Source organism: Mytilus galloprovincialis, chromosome 1 (genome assembly GCF_965363235.1).
Source record: "Mytilus galloprovincialis chromosome 1, xbMytGall1.hap1.1, whole genome shotgun sequence".
In the NCBI taxonomy this organism is placed as follows: Eukaryota; Metazoa; Mollusca; class Bivalvia; order Mytilida; family Mytilidae; genus Mytilus; species Mytilus galloprovincialis.
The window spans coordinates 119,919,141-119,941,836 of NC_134838.1; the positions used below are offsets into that span (position 1 = coordinate 119,919,141).

General features: G+C 31.9%; 2 protein-coding genes across 2 annotated transcripts in view; one reads left to right on the plus strand and one right to left on the minus strand.

Moving 5' to 3' along the window:
• The window catches only part of LOC143054984 (cysteine-rich secretory protein LCCL domain-containing 2-like), a 65,410-nt gene that overhangs the window by 25,785 nt on the left and 16,929 nt on the right, over positions 1 to 22,696 (plus strand). The gene's annotated exons all lie outside the window — the stretch shown is intronic.
• On the minus strand, positions 2,834 to 16,834 carry LOC143054948 (lachesin-like). Its single transcript, XM_076228045.1, has 7 exons — positions 16,724 to 16,834; positions 13,212 to 13,276; positions 11,406 to 11,518; positions 8,882 to 9,140; positions 7,022 to 7,179; positions 6,337 to 6,538; positions 2,834 to 5,653 (listed from the first exon to the last, which is right to left on the minus strand). Exons 2-7 carry the CDS (start codon positions 13,267 to 13,269, stop codon positions 5,406 to 5,408), a joined length of 1,038 nt encoding a protein of 345 aa, XP_076084160.1. The 5' UTR covers positions 13,270 to 13,276; positions 16,724 to 16,834; the 3' UTR covers positions 2,834 to 5,405.

Here is a 22,696-nt window from a genome sequence, read left to right on the forward strand (position 1 = left end):
CGGCATTTTTAAATTCCCATATTAGAGGGAGGTTTGGCTAGCCGTCAAACGATATTTTACCGGCCCTTTTTTCATAAAATGTGCTATACCAAGTCAGGAATATGACAGGTGTTATCAGAGAGGCTGTTTCTATGTATGTTGGTGTGTGCTTTTGTTGTAGTTCAGTGTTCTGTTGTTTCCTTGTTTTCCTCTTATACTTGATTTTATTCCCTCGGTATTAGTTAGTTATCCGGATTTGGTTTTGCTTAAACGAATTAGGACTTTTGAACATCAGTATACCACTGTCGTTTTTTTTCACCTTGATTGTTCTTTCTGAATAATTGTTTTGATGAAGCACCATATTAAAAAAAAAAACAGTCTGTGGCCTATTTAATTAAACAGGTATAATCATAAACGTAATCTCTATAATACCAATCAACCTCTATTTATCCCTACTGTTTACACTAATAAAAAAAAGTATCAAGTGACACCTGGTTCCTTCGTCTTAGCTGTAATACCACCAAATTCATGTACAATTCTCTTTTATTTTGGTTTTATATGATATATTTTGGAAACTAGAGGTTACATGGTTACTTTAAAACAACATAAAACCGAACTCCAAGGAAAATTCAAATCGGTAAGTCCCATATCAAATGGTAAAATTAAAATCTCAAAGACATCAAACGAATGGAAAACAACTGGCATATTCCTTAAATTGGTACCGTCATTTCCTTTTGTAGAAATGTATGATTTAACCAGGATTTGTAGCTAGCTAAACCTCTCACCTGTATGTTGTTTTCCTCTTATAGTTTATGTGTTTCCCTCGGTTTTGGTTGGTGACTAGGATTTTTTTCAGTTAAATCGATTCATGACTATTAAACTGCGGTATACTTTATCTAATTCTGTTTGTTGACCTACATGTGTCTTTTAGGTTCTGTCGTTCGTTTGTTGTATCTCTTAAGTATACTTAACAACTATCGTCGTTCAAATCTAGTTTACCATGAACTTAGAAAAAGCTTTTTTATGAGGCAAAATATGTTAATTAGAATTTCTAAGATTGGATTTGGATTCGAGCGTCACTGATGAGTCTTTTGTAGACGAAACGCGCGTCTGGCGTATATACAAAATTTAGTCCTGGTATCTATGATTAGTTTATTTACAACCACTGGGTCGATGCCACTGCTGGTGGAGATTTATTTCTTCGAAGGTATCACAAGCCCAGTAGTCAGCACTTTTTGTGCTGACATGAATTATCATTGATATAGTTATACTTATACATTAACTGTTTACAAAATTTTGAATTTTTTGAAATAAAAAGGTTTTTCTACCTTAGCTGTATTTGCCAACACTTTTGGGAATTTTGGATCTCAATGTCCTTCAACTTTGTACTTTATTTTGCTTTTTTAACTTTTGGATTCGAGCGTCACTGATGAGTCTTTTGTAGACGAAACGCGCGTCTGGCGTATATACAAAATTAAGTCCTGGTATGTATGATGAGTTTATTTAGTATTCTACAATTTTTTGTATTTCTTTTTTTCTCTCCAGTATCTAATGTAATCAGTTCTAAACATATTAAGAATGCCCGATGAAAAACTGAACTGTAAGTTGATTTGAAAAAAAGAACAGCGTAGAATAGCAGTAACACCAATTTTAATTATGACTGTTGAGATTATCAACATTTTTTCAAACACAAATCACAAATGCAAAAAACTGCCTCTGTATGTACTTTTTCTTCGACCTTCTAGTATTGAACCACAAAATTCAGACCCGGTCGGAAAGAATATATAGTATCGAATTCACAACAGTGTGGCTATGGACATTGATTGGCGCACTTTAATATCCCATTGACTGGGACAGATTAGGTGAACGATCGTCTATAACGCCCATTGCTCACGACGTCCTTAATATAAACATTTAAACCGTGGGGTCACCAAAGGTTCTCAACGCCTATATAAAATAATTCGAAATACTAACTTCAGGAATTTGTGTTTTGATTTATATTGATTAATTAAACGTCCTTTACTTGTGTTTTTGTTATGTTTCGACAATCAATTTTCATAATAAGATATCGCAAAGCCATGTTCTTTCAGAAAAAAGAATGACTTACTGAATGCATGTATTGATTGATTATCTTTTTCGGATTTAACAATTTCGATTGTCGAGTTATGTTATATTTTAACTTTTATCTGGTCTAATTTTATTTTAGAACGAATGCATAATCCACTTTCAAAAGTTGTGCAAATACGAAACATAAAGACAAAATATACTTCTGCCCTGTCTTTTTCGTACTTGAAAGTTATTGGATAGTAAGAAAGCTATTTGGATTAAACCTTGTGAAATTTGCATGCATTTACCTTATTGTATTGGCAAAATGTATCATTTGGTGTATATAGGAAACTTAAACCGTTCTGCTATACTGCTACTATACTTGTGAAAAACACTTGGCAACAGAAACGCATTCATCTTTTCTATATAAAAAAAATCGACCCAATTTACATAGAAATGGACGTTTTCGTGCATTTGTGATCGCAAATAAAATATGTTCCGGACCTTATGAGTATTTGGACCATACGTGTATGGTTGGACCATATTAGTATACCCTTATGGTCATGATATATGCGTTTAATTTTTTTCTTTTGTTGATGGATTTGACGTCTTTCTGTGAGTGATTATTTGTTCATGACTTAAAACTTACTTGCAAATAATTTAAAAACAAGACTTGATTTATAAAAATGTCCAAACAAACCATGATTTTTTTTTTAAACATACATCACATCCATTGCAAAAGGCTAAAATTCGCCAGGTCTTTAATTTCAACTAAGTGAGTTGACTAAATTGATGTTGCGGACCATTTTCCAATTTCCATGCAGTATCCCTATTTTTTTTTTCTCGCTCATCTTTTATGTTTGTTTTTTTCATCCCAAGACCTCTTGGAGCTTTCATTCTATAAAGTGTGTATTTTGCTAATGGTCGAAGGCCATACGGGGACCTATAGCTTGATAACGCCTGTTGGTCCCTGGAAAGAATGTGTCTGATTGTCTATCACACTTCATATTCTTATTTTAACATGCAGTTATATCTATGATAAGAATGAAAATTGAATTGTCATTGAGACAAAAACCCAACCAAAGAGCAAAAAAAAAAAAAAAGCCCAAGGCAACATGTAGATCTTTCGTATCAAGGGAATTGCTATAAATATATTTATTTCAGGTTAATAGTATTAGGCCATACTCAAGTTATAAAATAGATCTTGTCGTCAACTTTTGCAACCAGCTTCTATGTTTCTATAATGCACTGTTCATCTTTTTTGGGCTTCGACTTTTCCATTGGACAGACAATTTTGTTTTCGACTGTTTTAAAAAGATGCATTTTTTTACAAAATCATACAAGTAAGGAGTCTCTGGCCTTTGGTAGTGTTGTATGTTAATTAATGTTTGTTTATTTATTTGTTTAGGAAATAAGTATGACGTACATTTTCACTGAACTAGGACACTTTTTATAATAGTTTTTCGATATCGCTCGGGCAAAAATAATCACGAATATAATGCCTACCCATGCATTGAAAAAAAACGGGTATAAACTACACAGTGCAGTTTCCAACAAGAATACAAGATTTATTGATTTTCAAAATGCGACCAAAATTAAAAATTTGCTCGCAGCGGGAAAAATTCAACAGTTTGATTTTCATTGAAATAAAATAATTGTTATGATTTACACACCGTTACTTTTTCCAATATAAATATTCGAACTATTTTGTTTGTTGTTTCCTTTATAAATTTACATCATTTTTAAAAAGACCACGCGTCTTCGATATTCAGAAGACTATAAAAGCGATGTTCATTATCTTTCTTCTGCTGTAAGTTTAATTTAGTTATTTTGTGTCATAATTGCCATCTCGTATGTTTTAAATTTGAATAAAGAAGATTCAGGTTGTCTTATACGTCAATGATACACACAAAAAAACACGATAACAAATAAAATAAGGTGCAACATTCATTCTCCATGAAAAGAATACATCACATGGATGTAATTTTTGTAAGAAAAATACCAATTTCGTGAGTAGTTGTGTGTTGGACTTGAAGAGCCAAGGCAAACTGACAAATATCTGAATGAACGAATCGATTTATGGTATATAAAAAAAAAGCCCACATGGTTAGCATTGAATAAATACAAGGCCACTCTTAAATGATCACAACGTAGAAGTTTTTGTTCTCTTAATCAATAAGATATTTTCTGAAATAACGCGGGTCCCTATTAACTTAAAAGTTTTTTTGGTTTTTTTTACCATGAATAAACTTTTTTTTTTATTATTATTTATTGATATCAGCTCTGGACATTAATATTCTTAAAAGTGAAACTGTTGTAAGTGATGGTATAACAATTATTTAAAATAAATTCCTTAAATGATTTGTGAAAAGAAAGTTTCATTTTATGTATCAGAATTTGTAACAAATGATTATTTAAATCCCCACTTGAAGGCCTCAGACAGACTGAGTGAGCATAAAATCATCGCCCACGACAAACAAGTTAAAGGTAAACTTTTCAGTACAATTACTAATAAACGTTTTACTGTCGTCCACACTGTTATGAATTTCGTTCTAACTATATTTTAAACAAAATAGTTGCTACGTATAGCTGTATCTTTGTCAATAGGTGAAATATTTGGGTAGTTGAATCCAGTGAAAGCTTAGGGCAATGTGATCACTATAGAACCCTTGTTGAAAGTTTCTTTTGAATAATAAAGCAGTATACAACATTTTAATTCAAATGTTTACATAGACACTACAAATAGATGATGAGATTTTTTCTAAGCTTCAGGAGATGGTCAGTTCGGCCATTGGCAATTCATAGTTTCTAAAACAAAAAAGTATAGAATTCAAAAGTCGTAGCTACAAAAGTATTTCTAACATTGACAAAACTAAACAGGGGGAATTTATTCATGAAACGAAAACATTACACGACTGAAATAAAACCTAGAGCTAAGAAATAACGGTTTTACTTATGGTTTTAACACAAGAATATCAACAATATTGTTTTGCAGACACGAAATATTATTGATGCTGATAGTTTCTTACTTTACTTTCCATAACATGTGTAAGCAATTAGAATACATAATATAATATGAATTTAAAGTAACAGTCAGGCCTTCAACATGGAACAAAAAGTGCGACACCATAGCAGGTTAAGGCACTACTTTGCACTTTGAAAGTGATTGAATACATGTCATTTTAAAATTAATCTTTAAAAAAAACTGCATTAGTTATATTTTCCTTGAGATTGTGACAAAATCAAATTTACAAGTTAATTTTTGATACTGAATGAGCCCAAACTAATGCAAAAGATAAATAAAATAATCATCAATTTCAGAGTAACAAGGATGTCATAAACAAGACAAAGACTGAAGTAGGACCACTCATAATTGAATGTCAACCAAAACTACTAAAAAGTGTAACTTTTGCTTGACTTTCTCCATATTCATTCCTTGCTGTACAATAGTAATCTCCATAATCATTTCGTTGTACAGTTTTTATTGCCAGAGTGTACCATCTCTCAAACGGTTTTGAGTAGTTTGAATACTGTTCATCAAGGTTGTATTTGTCACCGCCATGAATCTGTTCCCTTTCTTTTGTTGCTCTATTTTTCTTGTACCATGAAACCTCTGCTCTAGGATTAGCTTAATATGAAAAAAAGTATTTAATTTTTTTTATTATTAATTCGTATTCTTAAAATATTGATTTAATTGGCAACATTTTGTACAAAAATAAAACAAACCAGTAAGTTTAAAGGTAGCAATAATGCATCATAATTAGAAAAAAAATTAAATAACGCAATTTTAAATGTGAAATAAAGTGTTAACAATATACCACAAACGCTGCATTGAAATAAAAGATTGCCAAGTATGTCAAAGGTTTGCCAAAATCAATCATCGTATTCGTCTTTAAAAAAATACCAGTTAGTATTTCAGACAGCTATTTATAATGATGGAATATATGTTTAACCATTTAATGGCTTCATTGTATTTTTATACTCTTATATTTGGGAAAAACCTACATTTATCTGTTTTGCTTTATAATATATAAGAAAACAAATCAAAAGTAAACCTAATAGATGTAATTTGATAACACTCCTACACTGAATATTCCTAAGCAGGTGTTAGTGAAATATTTCTCACACAACTTTCTACTCAGTAGTTTTGTTCATCCCTCTAAATGTTATTTTTCCTAAGTGTTTATCATAGAAGGCACTAGTCTTGTATTACGATTGATTGTAATGCATTTAAAAAAAATATATGGAAAAACTTAAATTTCATGTAGCGAACAGAAACACAATTTGCCTGATTTCAAATTGTTATCTTACCAGCTACTAAGCACTCTAATTTCGCATTAAATCTCTGGTTTTGTCCCTGACCGACTACATCCTGAACAGCGATACAGACAGGAACAAATGTGACATCGAGTTGTACTGTGAAGGATGCTGGTGGCTTAACCTCGTTATCAGCTGTGCACATAAACTTCCCACAATCGGTAACACTGATTCCGTATATTGTGTATATACTACCCTACAACAAAGTGTATTCATTATAGAAGTTCAGGGGTATAATATTTCTTTTTAGATCAAGTCTTTGTTGACCGAACTAGATTTGTCACTGTGTTTGTACTATAACGGTTGACACAAGTGGAGCATTATCTTTTTATCTTTCTGGACCACCTAAGATTAACTTCTTTTTTGTGGGGTTCATGTTGTTTAGTCCTAAGTTTTCTTTGTTGTGATTTGTATATCATTGTTCGTCTTCAATTTTGCCATGGCATTGCGAGTTTATTTTCGATTGTCCATCTAGTATCTTTCGCCCCTCTTTTTGGTATCTTTTTCCTTTCTTTAAGTGTCGAAAAAGGCGCCTCTGGTGTATTACAATTGGTACCTTTCTCAACTTACTATTTATTTTGCAAAGTATATGCTTTTACGGTACACTATCTGTTCATACAAAGCGTGAAGTTAGTGTGTTGATATCCAAAAAAACAATAAAAGCAATCCCCATACTTACCCTTTCCTGGAATTCACCATTAGGCAGTGGTCCTCTGTCGTTTCTTTTCCAAGTTATATTTGGTAGAGGATACCCATTAGCCTCACACACCAGTGTGATATTGTGCCCCGAGTGGGCTTGTATTTCGGCGGGATTGTCAGGTTTGAAAGTAGGAGGAGCTGTAAAACAAAGTTTTATATTAAGAATGAATTCAACAATTTTTCAATTTAATTTGTTATTTTTTATTTTTTAAATCGACAAGTGCTGAAGACGGTGGTTTTAGGCCACACAGCGCACTCCCAACAGTCCACAACACCACGCACAAACATTCATGATTGAAACCAAAGATTTAAAATTCTGTGTTTTCATTTTTAGTTTCTGTACAAATCCACCTACGACGCACATGCATGTATATTTGAGAATTAATTTGTGAACTTTTCACAAATGTCTTTTTTTCTATCTGATGTGATGACATGATAAATAAACTAATATAGCAATACAAAGGGTTATTCCAGGAACACATCAGAAGAAGTAACATGAAAGATGAATTTTATACTATTTTCTTTTTTGATTGCATGATTAAGTTACTAGGCTGCTATGATTCATTTTATCTACTAACAATGTTGTACATGGTTGGCATGTCACTTTTCGTTTTCATTATTTTACAATATAATTTATTATCAATATCCATACAGAATAGTTGTTAAAACTAGATGCACATTTCATTTGGTGCTATGTACGGGGAACAAAATACCAAACCTGAAATCCTAGTTGTTATATTTTGTTTTGGTTATAATTTCATCAATTTGGATAACCCTTTTTATACTATATATGAAATGCTTAAAGGTCTAATTTTATATCAATGGAAAAGTATCATCCAAATTAATCAAACATGATTTACCTTTAGCATGTTGCTGTCCCAAGTTAGAATAAGCATATTGTTGAAGTACTCCTCTTTATAAGTTACACAAAATTACAAGGCTACGACACCTGATTAGGATGAACGTCTTCATTAGACAATTTTGACCTAAATTGGTGTATCATTTGCTCAGTAGACAGTACTTCGATACTGCCATTATTTATAGCAAACCTTTATAAAATTTTCCGTTTATAAATTTATAAAGAAAATAAGGATTCAACTCCCTCATTCAAGGTTGACCTTTGACGGATAGAGCTATATTTTAGCGTTGTATTGTTGTTATATAGCTCTGTTTGGGTTTTGGCTTTCAAATATTCGGCTTTTGACGAACCTGATAAAAGGTGAATATAGAAAAGCACTTTTTTGACATTTCTTAACATGTTGCTTCATTTTATTAGATCTGAGGCACTTCAGTCGGAAATAAACTAATAGGAAATCAACAAAAATATTACAGCAAAATAGAAAATAGTATTTAATATATATGGCATTTAATTAACAGAATTAAATGCTTGATCGAAATATGTGTAAAATTTGCCTGGATTGGTAATGGGCATGTCTTTTATCCAAATTGTTGTTGGTAACTGTCTGTAATATTTGTTTTTTTGTTTATTTGATGAAGCAATTAGAAAAAAAAAATCAAAAACAAAAACAAAACAGATCGTTGGTTTCTTTGTTTGAATTGTTTAATAATTTTATCTTGTCGATCTCTTTAATAGTTACTATTTGGAATGGACCCAACTCCTTGGTTAAACCGTACTCCTATCAATAGATGATGCTCCCACTTTATTCGGTCTTTGTTAGATAAATGTCTCATTGGCAATCATACATATAAGTCTAAACAGCGCTAGTTATTGTGCGTCTGGGAAAGGCTACCTTCATGCTTAATTCTGGTCCCCTTAATATCTAATATCTATATACACAAATTTGCTTTAAAAATTGTTCGGGCACTAGAAATCACTTACTAAACACAATTAAATCCATTATCTTTTGTGGCCATTCTTTATAATTATCATAAGGCAGATAAATTTGACATGTATAATTTCCTGCGTCTGTCTCTGTAACTGACTGTATGATCAGTTGATATATTTCACGGTTGTCGTATTTGTATTTCATCACTTCATATTTTCTGCTACCTCCGACAACAAAACCAACTCGAATTGTTTCGTCCGAAGAAATATGCAAAGGGTCCCCAGTTGGTGTGGTTCGTTTAATCCATTGTACCTTTAAAATTAGATATATTGTTAAAGAAAAAAAGTAAAATCTGAGGAAAATTAACAATGGAAAGTCCCTAATCAAATGGCAAAATCGAAAGCTCAAACACATCTAATGAAGGAATAACAACTGTCATATTCCTGACTTGATACAGGCATTTTCTTATGTAGAAAATGGTGGATTGAACCTGATGTTATAGCCAGCTAAACCTCCTACTTGTATGACAGTTGCATCAAATTCCATCATATTGAAAACGATACGTGAACAAAACAAACAGACATAATATGTACGAATGTCAATAATACAGCAGTCAACATTGTGCTATTACAATACAGGAAGAGTGTGATTTTATAATATTTTTAGAAAGAGTGAAACTATATACTTCCAAATAGAAACTAGTATATTTCCCATTTTGCTATTCATTGAAATTAAAATGAACATTATCGCCTAGTCATGCTAAAAAATAGCATTCAATGTTTTTAAAATCGTCGAGTGGCCACCATTTGCATACATCTTATAATAAATTGAACATGCATTATTACCTCTTATGAACGCAATGTGTTGTTTAGTTGTTTCATTGATGTATGCTTAACATATCTGTGTCATCGTATTGTTTCCAAAAACGGAAGTTGCATGTCTATCATTATCTATTCTTAGCAGGAACACATGCATTTATAAACGTTAATTTCCAAGGTTTGTAGCTAAGGACTAGTATAAATGCATGATTTTTTAAGGATTTCTTGGATGTGAATATATGTTATTGAGAGCTAATCTTTCATATCCGATCTGTTTGCAATCGTTAATACTAGATTCACACGTCACTTCTGTTAAATTTCGCAATGCAGGTAAAAAGGTTTCATATCGCAAACAAATTAAAACTAATGAAAAAAAAACAAACTGAAATGGCGTTGATTGAATAGGATTTAAAAGTGATATACACCGTATTACATTAATGACTATGAACTAACACGTGTATAGGTTTTGTTATTTAAAAGAATTACTCAATTGTTTAAAGTTTGCTTCTAAATTTTACAGAAGTTATATCTGTTGAAAGGAAACATTGTATGATAAATATGACTTCTCGATATAAATAAAACAATTTGCAGAAAAATAAATGCGAAAGAGAGAAGTATGAATTTTGACCAACAAACAAAACGAAAAAACTAAATATAAATTTATGTATATCTATCAATTAACTCGATGAAGAATTCTGAATTAGCTGATTAATTTCTAAACAGATTCATATGAATAAAAATCAAGAAGAAAAAAAAATGTTTATATAGTGATGAATTATAAAGAAACTGGGATTAGGGCATGACAACAGTTTCACTTTTTATACAAATTAAGCATAACATTATTTAAAATACTAATCCAATGTAAAGAATAATATTTTTTTAACATATGGTCCTTTTTTGCATATATAAAATTGCAGATAAGCAGACAATTCCTGCAAAACATTATTATGTACAAAGGTTTTATAGCTAGCTAAACCTAAAACCAGAACGGGAGTAACACAATTGGTATTTTCAATAATGGCGGTTTTTTTCACTTAAATTTTGTAAAAATAATATATTAGTAGCTAATCAATTCACATTTCTAAATAAATTTGCATGCAAAAATATGTCTTAAATGACTAACAGAGAGATGATCAATGAATATGTATGACCTGTTGTAGAAGCTTATTGAATCATATATAGCTCAGACATTTATAATAAATAACATCCATTTACTTTTGACATAAGAAACCAACATTATAACTCACCACCTATTTCAAATTAAAAGAAGCAGGAAGTCTGTTTTAGTGGATGGAGCATGCTTAGTATAGGAAATAAGCTACATATAATAGTAAAGGCATGCTATAAAGTTTGCAGTGAAGTTTCAACAAACTTTGGGCCTGCTGTTTAGCCTGATTATACAGTTCTTTCAATTTTAAGAAAGCTAAGAGATCGAGCTTTCGGCAAACAACAACAAATGAGTGTTTTTAACGACCTGGACTGGCTATAGCCCTTGCTCGATCGGTCCTTGATTGCGCCTTTTGGCGCATTTGATAATTAGTTTTTTACCATTGATATAATTTAGTGAGAGCTTTCGGCAAACTTTATATTTTTTTGTCGCGAGGTCGCTGCAAGCGACAAAACACTGGTGAACAATTTTCAGGTATTTTGGCGAAAAGACTACTGCAAGTTACCGGTATCTTCCACCTTATGGTTAGGTATCAACAAACTTCTTCTTTTCATAAGGGATTATATGTAATATATTTTGCATTTGATATACCTGTGCTGGTAACCTAACATTTGTGACAGCACAATTCAGATACGCTATCTGGCCTTGTCTTTGCACTACTGGTAAATTATCAGCTACTATTGTTGGTCGTCCGACAGCATTAGCTGAAAAAATCGAAAGAGAAGTATTCAACAGGGAATGTATTCTTCACCTTTAAAAAATTGTTAAAGTACTTTTCTTTTTCAAAACTGCATATTTAGGCTAACTCGGCTGTGATTTTTTATGTGCTGGTTTAGATTGTTTTATGTATATGGTTTTAGTCTGTAGTTAGTCACCACTTCGGTGTTATCATGTATGTCTATTATATAGTCATTTTTATAAATATACTGTTTGCAAAAATATATAATTATTCTAAATACTAAGGATGTTCTTATCCCAGGCAGATAACCTTAGCCGTATTAGGCACAACTTTTTGGAACTTTTGGCCTCAATGCTCTTCCACTTTGAACTTGTTTTGTATTTTTGATCCGAGCGTCATTAATAAGTCTGGTGTAGACAAATACGCGTTTGGCGTATTAAATTATAAACCTGGTACCTTTTGATAGCTATTGTTTGTGTGTTTATCTGTCCAATATGTTCTCCCATTTGTTATTATTGTAGTCCTGTCATGAAATCTTGTCGTTTTAATTATATTTAACATTGCCACAAAATCGGGAGGTTTGGCTAGCAACAAAACCTGGTTCAATCCACCTTTTTTTTTTTAAATGTCCTGTACCAAGTCAGGAAATTGGCCATTGTTATAATATAGTTTGTGTCTGTGTGTGGTACTTCTTAGTGTTGTGTTTCTGTTGTGTCGTAGTTCTCCTCTTATGTTTGATGTGTTTCCCTCAGTTTTAGTTTGTAGCCCGGATTTGTTTTTATCTAAATCGATTTATGAATTTCGAACATCGATTTACTACTGTTTCCTTTATTTACTTCCTATAGCTAATCTGAACAAAATTTATATAATACTAGCCAATGACTTTGAATTCAATGTAGCACGATAATCAGATGGATCTGATCAGCTTGAAATTCGATAACGACTTAAAAAACCGAGATGTATACGTATTCTAACTCGCAGATAGCGGATGACTATTATAGAAAAAAACAGTCATAGGTAGCACTGATTCACTTTTCCAACATCAGCATAATTATTAACGTGCAAATATAACATTCAACACTAACTAACAGTATTGCACCAGAGGTGCAAATCGAAATAAATGTTTTTTAATCATAGTCGAGGCCAAAATATTTTCAAAAATCTTTTATCTAACATGTGACGTTACTATTGTAATCTACTTTGACTTATCCAAAATCTAACATGTGACGATACTATTGAATACTACATTTACTTATCCAAAATTTAACATTTCATGTTACTAGTGTAACATGTGACGTTAATATTGAATACTACTTAGACTTATCAATAACAATAATTTTAGGTTTATTTGACATATTCAGTTTTTCAGCGTAAATAAACTCATCATAGATACCAACAAAATGACAAACAAATTATCCAAAGACCAAATTGAAGCCTGAACACGAACAACCAGAATGATTGGTTGCAATAAGAGCATTTAAAATTTGATAAGAAATTTCTCCAAACGTAATTTAGATAATCAAATTGCGAGAGAATATCGTTATTGCCATACAATCAAACACGACGCGATAATAATCTACTATACGGTACTACTGGTTGATCAATTCGTTCTTGATATATAAATATGTTAATATTTCCAATAACCCTCCTGTAGCTGCGGTTTGTTCGTTTTGTTCGTTTGTATCATTGTTTTATTTTCCTGAATAATTCAAAATTACCTGATGTTATGAATATGATGCCGAGCATACACACGAATCCTGCCAATAATTCGAACATTGTCAGCCTGTAACATAGAAAGTTGAATTTTGAAAAAAATATTGCTAAAATCCCTCCTATTGCAAGGATAACTATGGATGTTTATGTCCCCTAGAAATCATTTTTATGTAAAATGAGGATTCTTTCTCTTCATCGAGCGATTGTCTTCACTTGATAAATTTAATCCTAACACCAGGAATTATGTTGTCTATTTAATATAATCTATAGAAATATCTAACTATTGTGGTAATTATGTTTTATGTTAACTATTAAATTAAATATATAACTGTTGTGTTTCATATGTTTATGCTATTTGTTTGAATTAATATCTACATATTGTCTCACTTATGTTTAATGTTAAATATTTGATTAGAATATCAATATTGTGTAATGTGTTTTATATTAATTATTCGATTAGATATCTTAATATTGTGTTATATGTGTTTTATGTTTATTATTTGGTTAGATATCTAAATATTGTGTTACATAAGCTTTATGCTCTTTATTTGAATAAATATCTAAAGATTGTCTGACATATGTTTAATGTTGAATATTTGATAAGATATCTCAATATTGTGTAGATCACATAATAGATATAAAAAAATTAAAATACAAATAAAGGTGATCTCTTCCTGAAGTGTACCTGTAGAATACGAAATGTATTGCATTTCAATTTGGTCGTAATGACCGATTTTGAAAATGTTCATTCATTCATTTGCGCCGATTTCATTTTTTCATTTGCGCCGATTTATATTTTCTCCTAATTGAATTTACAGGTAAGTTACACACCATTTGGAACTCTTGGTTTAATAGCTTCCTTGTGAGCAGCAACCCTCTATCAATAAAATCACGATAGGAAATGCAAGCACGGGAATATCGTATCAATTGGGAGATATATACCCCGTATGCAGGTGCTGTTGGAATGTTGCTACTTAGAAATGGAAAGTTCACAATTGGAAAGCTGAAATCATCTCTTTTGTCGTAAAGTTTTGTTTTCAACCGACCCTCATTGTCAATTTCTAGATGTAAGTCAAGATATGAGGCCGACTTAAATGTATCTGTAGTATCCTTTATCTCTAGTTCGATGGGATAGATGCTTTCAACATAGTCACCAAATTTTGAATTATTTAGTGAAAGAACATCATCATGTTTAATATAGGAAGTACAGACCCTAGTTGTCTGCTATGCAAACATTTTCAAACTAGATGTCCATCTCTGGAAGGGGTCCGAAGGACTTTTTATGCTTCATTTAATTTTTCAAAATAGAGAAACATCAAGCCAATTGTTTACTGCAGAAAACTAGTGGGTTTTACACTTTCGAACGGCAGTAATTTCTTAAATGAGGTTGAATCAATTTTTGGAACTTGTGTGATAAATTACATCAACAGAGGTTAACTCAGAGCAATGCTCTATCATTATAAAAATTCATCATTCATCACATGGTTCTCATGTTGTGTTAAGTATATTGTTGTTGATCTTCTAATCGTTTTCCTTTTTTTTGCTATGGCGTTGTTAGTTAATTGTTGACATATAAATTTGACTGTCCCTTTTGTATTTTTTATTTAATTTTCCGTACTAATGGATGACTTTAACTTCATCACTGGGATCCAGTGGTGCAATAACTTGGTATTTAACAGAACAACGTTGTATCACGAGCATCGTGATAACGACAAAAGCAGTAAATATTGTTTATACTCCATTTACAGGGTACTGAAATAATGCTATACGGAGATGTAATTATCTCGATTTCAGTAACTGTGAGTTAAGTATTTTGTGGCTTTGTTTTTTCTGTCAGTCGGTTTGTGTGTTTCATTTCGATTTCAGGAGAAAATCCAGTTTATTCTTACGTTTTGCTTTAACACGCCTGTCAAGGTTATTAGCTGGTAGGAAGTCTACATAAAATATTGAGCCCAACATATTCTGTATGTCTGAACAGGGGAGGTGCTATATAACCCAAAAGGACGTAGAAATAATAGCCAGATCGATCTCAGATAAACTTTGCAGCAAGTCTTTTCTGTTCGTGCGAATGGAAAAAAACTACTAAAAAGGCATTCGTATATCTAATCTATGTGTTATAACTATTTTCCTATTTCACAAAACTGGGAGTAGAATAATTTTGTTAAAAATGACATGTCATAAACTTTGTTGTTGTCCACACGTTTGCTGTTTTTGATCTTTTGATTTTACCATTTGATTAGGGACTTTCCGTTATGAATTTTCCTCGGAGTCAAGTACTTTTAGCCTAAGACGTATTTTGCAGAGTTCGTAGTTTTAGGGTTTCAATGCTTTTCAATTTTTTGGTGAGACTTCAAATGGTTATGATATAGATATAATGCGTCAAGCCTGATGAAAATGATTTTGGCAGTCCGTTTTAATGTTGTGTTGCTAAACACTATCCCAAAATGGCAATGATGTTTGGTGGTAATAAAAGCAATATACATATAGTCATTTCGTCTTTGTCCTTGATACGACATCAACATATGAAGTTCATGTTAGTGAAAACATTCATAGAACTCTTTTAAATGTTAATCTAATCCATAAGTAATTTTACATGTTTAATATCGACTTGTAAGTTTAAGATTTTTCGCAAGACAGTTGCATAAGACAGATGATATACAACTAGTTCTCATGTTGTGCTAATTATATTGTTGTTGGTCTTTTTATCGTTTTCCTTTTTTTTTTTGCTATGGCGTTGTTAGTTAATTTTTGACATATAAATTTGACTGCCCCTTTGGTATTTTTCGCCTAACTTTTGTTTGATTATCAAATGATCTTAAATATCTGTCATAGAACTTTCTAGCTATAAAAAAAAGATGTGGTATGATTGCCAATGAGATAACTCTCTACAAGAGATATACGTTTCATTGACAATCATACCAGATCTCGTCTTATATTGAGACATTCCTAGCAAGACCATGAAAGAATGAGATACAGCATTATAGTAGTTGTTCCCTGGGTGTACCGTAAACAAATATTTAATACCCAACGAGTACCTATTTTGCTTATGTATTGAAATTTGCAATTAACTAATTCGTCATCATAGTAAAAAAGTAAATATCAAAATTTCAATTAGATTGATTTCATTAATTTTTTATTTTTTTTTTATTAAACTGAGTTTGTCACAATAAAGCAAGATTTAGAACCCGTTGTAACACTGATTCCTAATGAAATACTTATATATAGTTACACTCACTATCAAACATTTACTAATTGTGTTCTTGGTTTTGCTAATAAAATACAAAAGAGGGGGGTCATACTACGTACATGCTGAAAATGCAAAATCTTCTTAGTAAAAGTGACCACCAAAAGGGTCAGTGTATGTGCTTGTTGTAACACTTATTTTGGTCAGTTTAATAAATTATAATAAAGAACATTGTTAGTAAGAGGGTATTTGAACTTTTCGCTTCCTAACGGACGCGTGGTGTAATATAGTCAATTGGACATAACACCATACCATATCAAGAAATTTCCATACCTTTAGTTATTCTGCGATTATTTCTGCGAATATCCTCTCAAGTAACACACTTTTACAAAATAGGACAATTTTGTAATGCCAATGATATGAGCACAGTTAACACGGGCATACTTCAACTTAATATATATATACGTACGAAGCCTTGACACGTGCTGTAGTGAATAGTTGGAAAACACATTTTTAATCACAGGCATGAATCATTTAAAACGGAAAATTATAGTTAGAAGTACATCCGTGTTCCTGCATTATTGTGCAACTGGTTTTTTTTTCTTATTATTTAATTAAAGTTGTTTTAAACCCAATTTTGATTATGCAGCGGTACATGCAATTTTACAGAAGCAAATCATGCTGTGTTGTCATTGATTTTGCTACACCTTGTGTATGTGAACACGAACATTGAATTAATAAAAAGGTGAATCAAGTCTAGAAACTGGGTCTGTCTTGTTGACCAACGGTTCTTGTCGGGATGTTAAAAAGATAAATGAACTCAAAGTTTGTTTGCATGTCCACTGAAAGCACTGACCTATACATAATGATTCATCACCTTTAAATTATTTTTTTGTGTTCTCAGAAATATTGTTTTTCTTAACAATATAACATTTTGGTTCACTATAAATTCTGTCAGTAGTCATGTTTTTTTCTCTAAGCAAAAAGCAAAACTTTGAAACTACTTTCCATAAAGAAAACGCAGACGAGTTTGTGTTTTACCCATTCAGAATTTTCGACTGAAATGCAATTGACAACTGAGAAGCTATCAATGAATAAAAGATCACAGTTGGTTATAACATGTAATTCAATTTTGTGCATGTTGTGTCGTTAACCTATTATGTCTGTTTGTGTTGTTCAACTATCGTTGTCAATATAATGGAATTTTATGTGACTTCCATACAAGTGAGAGGTTTACCTAGCTATAAAATTATGTTTAATCCACCATTTTCTACATAAGAAAATGCTTGTACCAAGTCAGGAATATCACTGTTTGTATCCAATCATTTGATGTTGCGCTTTGTAAATACAACATTTCACAAACCAAGCCTCATTTTTTTTGGAGATAAGGTATTAGGACGTAAGGACTATATTAGTAGTTTGAATTAATAAAGTGAAAGATTGAAAACTTTTCCTGATCACAGGAGAATTGCGGGTTTAGTATCTGTTCATTCAAATATTGAACGAGTAAAACCTAGTACACATTACACATTTCCAACAATTTTATCAAATTGAAAATGCCGCATGCAGCATTATTTCTATCACGTTGGCATCATTTAAAAGACAACCAATAGCAAAGCTAATTGCATCTAAACGCAGGTACCAGATTTCAATTTGCGTCCAATGTAGGTTATTTGACATTTCAATATATGTTTTCTAAAAACAATTCGCGCGAGAACTCATGCGTCAGTATTTTATTTTTTAATTCGCTTTGTAAGAAATTTAAGACTATTAAATAAAAAAAAGTATAAAAAAAATATCTGAAGTCCAAGGAGAATGCAAAAAAAGGAATAGTGCATCAGAATTGACAAAATCAAACGCGAGACTTTATCAAAGCAGTTCAGGAAAGCCATACGGACGCATGAAATTTTAAAGTGTTGTTTTAATCTTTTTATGGTATACCAAATGTGTATATTTTTCGGTTGTATTGAAATTGCCAAAAAAAAAAAACTCTTCTGTAATAATTGAAAAACAGTTTTGAATTTAAAATAGCTATAGTTTAGTTCAATGTTTTTGATCAAATGACTTGCTAAAATGTTCAAAAAATAATAGTTGTAAAAGTGATTATTAGTTAAAAGAGGGGCGAACGATACCAGAGGGACAGTCAAACTCATAGATCGAAATTAAACTGACAACGCCATGGCTAAAAATGACAAACAGACAAATAATAGTACACATGACACAACATAGCAAACTAAAGACTAAGCAACACGAGCCCAACCAAAAATATTGAACGCAATTACAGAATTGATTATGATCATTTACCCTTTGTATTGTAATTTTTCTTATGAAATGCAGATGTGTGGTGAGATACTATCTACACATGCTACAATTTCAAAATCATCTTTTTTAAAGAGACAAAATGTCTGTGTAGGTATCTGTTTTAACAGAGTATTCACTAAGTAAGTTCAATATATAATAAATAATAACATCGCTGAATCATTAAATGCTCATACGTTTAGTTATTCAGAAATTATTTCTGAAAAAATCCTACCACTATTAACCTACACCAGATAGGTCAATTTTATAATACCAATATTACAAGCATTAACATTTACGCTGACATCATTCAAAAACGAAGATCTACGTTCTAAAATTTCAACCCGCTTAGTAATGCGTATAGATAGAAAACCTTTATTTAATTACAGGTATGAATCATTTAAACCGGCTAAAAGTACATCCGGAATCCAGCATTATTGTGAAATAATATTTTACCCTATTTAGTGAAAATTGTAAAATTCAATTACATGCTACATAGATGTGGGCCTAACATGGTTTTTAATAATTGATGTTGCCATACATTCTGTATGCGAAAACGACCAATAAACGGACAAAAGATGAATCAAGTCTAAAACTGGCTTTGTCGTGTTGAAAACCCCATCTTTTACCAAGAGATGCTAAAAGTTTAAAGAACTCAAAGTTTGTTTGTCTGCTCATTGATGCTTTAAACTTGACTTCCATTCAGTTTTTCCCTCAAACATATCATTTTTATTTTAATTATAAAACAATGCTCAAACATAAATTTTATCACAACTAATAATGTTATTTTCTGTTGGAGATTTTACTGAGCAGACCGTTCCATAAGAAAGTTATAGTGTGATCTGGTCAGGATTAAATAAATCTGGACTGAAATGACATAGACTAACGAAAACAATAACCAAAGTTACCAATGATATTAAATGTCACACATGTTTATGCCCGTCCATCTTTAACTGATACTAGTATTATATTATTCCACTGCATGTTGATTTTGACATCGAAATCAAAATTTGATTGGTGGAAACTTTCACACGTGACGACGAACAAAACTTCATATTCACTTCTGAGTATCATATTCCCCTCTGAAATGTCGGGACTAAATCGTGCGACGTTAAGCGCGGTTTATGTACATAACGTCTTGAACTTCTTATTTTCTAAATACTTTTAGCAAATATCATTATCGTATTTCAGACATTAAAACAAAAAGACTAATTAAACAATTAATGTTTATCCGTACTGTTTATCAATATGTATGTTGTGTTTAGTAATAATTCCGGTATGCAAACTAATATTTGAAGTTCAGATAGTATACAAAGCTTAGGCAGTGGAATAAAACATTCATTTCCCTTGGCCTCTGGAGATATGAAGATTTGTTCACCCAAGAATAATCATATTTCACGAGGGAGAGCCCTCGTGAAATATGATTATTCTTTGGTGAACAAATCTTCACCCTCGTGAAATATGATTATTCTTTGGTGAACAAATCTTCATATCTCCCTCAGGCACGGGAAATAAATGTATAATGTTATACTAGTGGTCGATCATTCTGTTATGTACCTTTAAGTTAATTTGTTCTCTCGACAGAAAACTTTGGTTTACATTATTCCACTCTCTACATACTTTACTGCGCTCATGTTGAATAATAAAATTGCTTAAACGCATCTGAGTTCTAATTCACTCTCGCAATCTCATTCATTTCATTGTAATTCTAAAGTGTTTAACTCAAGAAGTTACAAGCTAATATAATAATCCCATGACACACTTTGAACCCAATTTATGGTTATTGAGGTTTACATTTATCATCTAACAACGTTGTTTCCTTATATTTATCGTGATCCTGGCTTATAAATTCGAAAAGATCTTGCTGGTATAATCATCCCATTAGTCTGAATTCGTCTTAGCCGATAAAGGTGGTTTATTCGGCCCAGTCGTCTGAATTCGTCTTAGCCGATCTAGGTGGTTTAATCAGTCCAGTCGTCTGAATTCGTCTTAGCCGATCTGGGTGGTTTAATCAGTCCAGTCGTCTGAATTCGTCTATGCCGATCTAGGTGGTTTAATCAGTCCAGTCGTCTGAATTCGTCTTAACCGATCTAGGTGGTTTAATCAGTCCAGTCGTCTGAATTCGTCTATGCCGATCTAGGTGGTTTAATCAGTCCAGTCATCTGAATTCGTCTTAACCGATCTAGGTGGTTTAATCAGTCCAGTCGTCTGAACTCGTCTATGCCGATCTCAGTCTAGAAGTCTTTTAAAAATCTTCAATGGCGATCTCGATGGTATAATCAGCCGAGTAGTCTGAACTCGTCTATGCCGATCTCAGCCTAGTGGTCTTTTAAAAATCGGCAATGGCGATCTCGATGGTATAATCAGCCGAGTAGTCTGTACTCGTCTATGCCGATCTCAGCATAGTAGTCTTTTAAAAAGTGTCAATGGCGATCTCGATGGTATAATCAGCCAAGTAGTCCGAACTCGTCTATGCCGATCTCAGTCCAGTAGTCTTTTAAAAAGCGTAAATGGCGATCTCGATGGTATAATCAGCCAAGTAGTCTGAACTCGTCTATGCTCTCAGTCCAGTAGTCTATTAAAAAGCGTAAATGGCGATCTCGATGGTATAATCAGCCTAGTATTCAGCACTTTTGTGTCGACAATAATTACCATAGATAATATGTTCATTTTCTTTACAGTTAATACACTGTCAAAAATATCCGAAGCATAAATTTTTGTACCGTTAGGCAAAGAAAGTCTTAGTCGTATCTCTTCGGAATTTTAGGTTTCCAATGCTTTTCCATTTCGTTTTTGATCGGACAGCCAATGATAATGATTCGAGTCCCACTGGATAGTCTTATTAAGAAAACTTGGTCGTCTGGCGTAGCAAATTATAAGCCCCGTGAACTTATCTCGGATTTTAAATATGGCTTATTGAATCTTTATCTGGGAAAGAAGAGCAGTAGTGTTTCGGATTAACAAACAAAATAACAATAAATCAAGAGAAAAATGAACATATTATCAATGATAATTTATGTCAACACAGAAGAGGTGACTATTGGGCTTAAATAAAGGCAACATTAGGTTACCGCTGTTCGAAAGTCATCAATCGATTTTGAGATAAAAACAAATCCGGTTTACAGACTAAAACCGAGGGAAACAACAGAAACACTGAAGTGTAAGTTTAAAAGTTTATGGAAATGTCTAAACAAATATAAGTAGTTGCATTCATATCTTTTAATAAAAAAGATGAAAAGTTTAGTAACCTTTGAACTTTATTGACAATATATATGTTTTGTTTTTATATATTTCGGTCAGTAGGTTAATATTGTTTAAGGTGAAATCTGTCAAACTTTTGTGTTTGAGTACATTATAGTAATAGTTGTAGTTTGTAATTTATTTTGCATGTAACTGACGGATAAGGTCATATAAATATTGATATATTGACTACAACAAACATTGACAATTACACAATTACGAGACCCGAAAAGTTGTTTAATAAAACACATACTCCCTTTTGATACGTATTGTAATTATGAATTCATTGTAAAACAACAAAGGAAAGACCTACAAACTTGTGTGATAAATCAAACGGTCACTTCTAAAGATGACACACAAATAAACTTCGCTCAAACAAGAAAATACACGAATAAATGGACAAAAATAAGCTTTCTTTAATATTGATGTGACAGTTTCATCATGGCAAATTGAACAACAAATCTTTTTCGTTTGCATTTAATGTTCAGTCAGAAATATTTCATAAATATTCTTAACGAGATTTAGTTAAAAAAAATACAATATTGATCTCTAAAGGGAAAACTTTGGTTGTTCTTGAAAAGAGGCAATGGGGTCCTTTTAAAACATAATGTGATAACTCTTCAATTGCAAAACGTTATTTCTATTGATTGTGACATCGATATGTACACTCCACACAAATCTAAAGAAGATTTTGATATGGTAGATCATAATATGTCCTGTCAAAAACTTCAAGATGTTACAAGATCTCAAATGATGTTTCACTTTGTT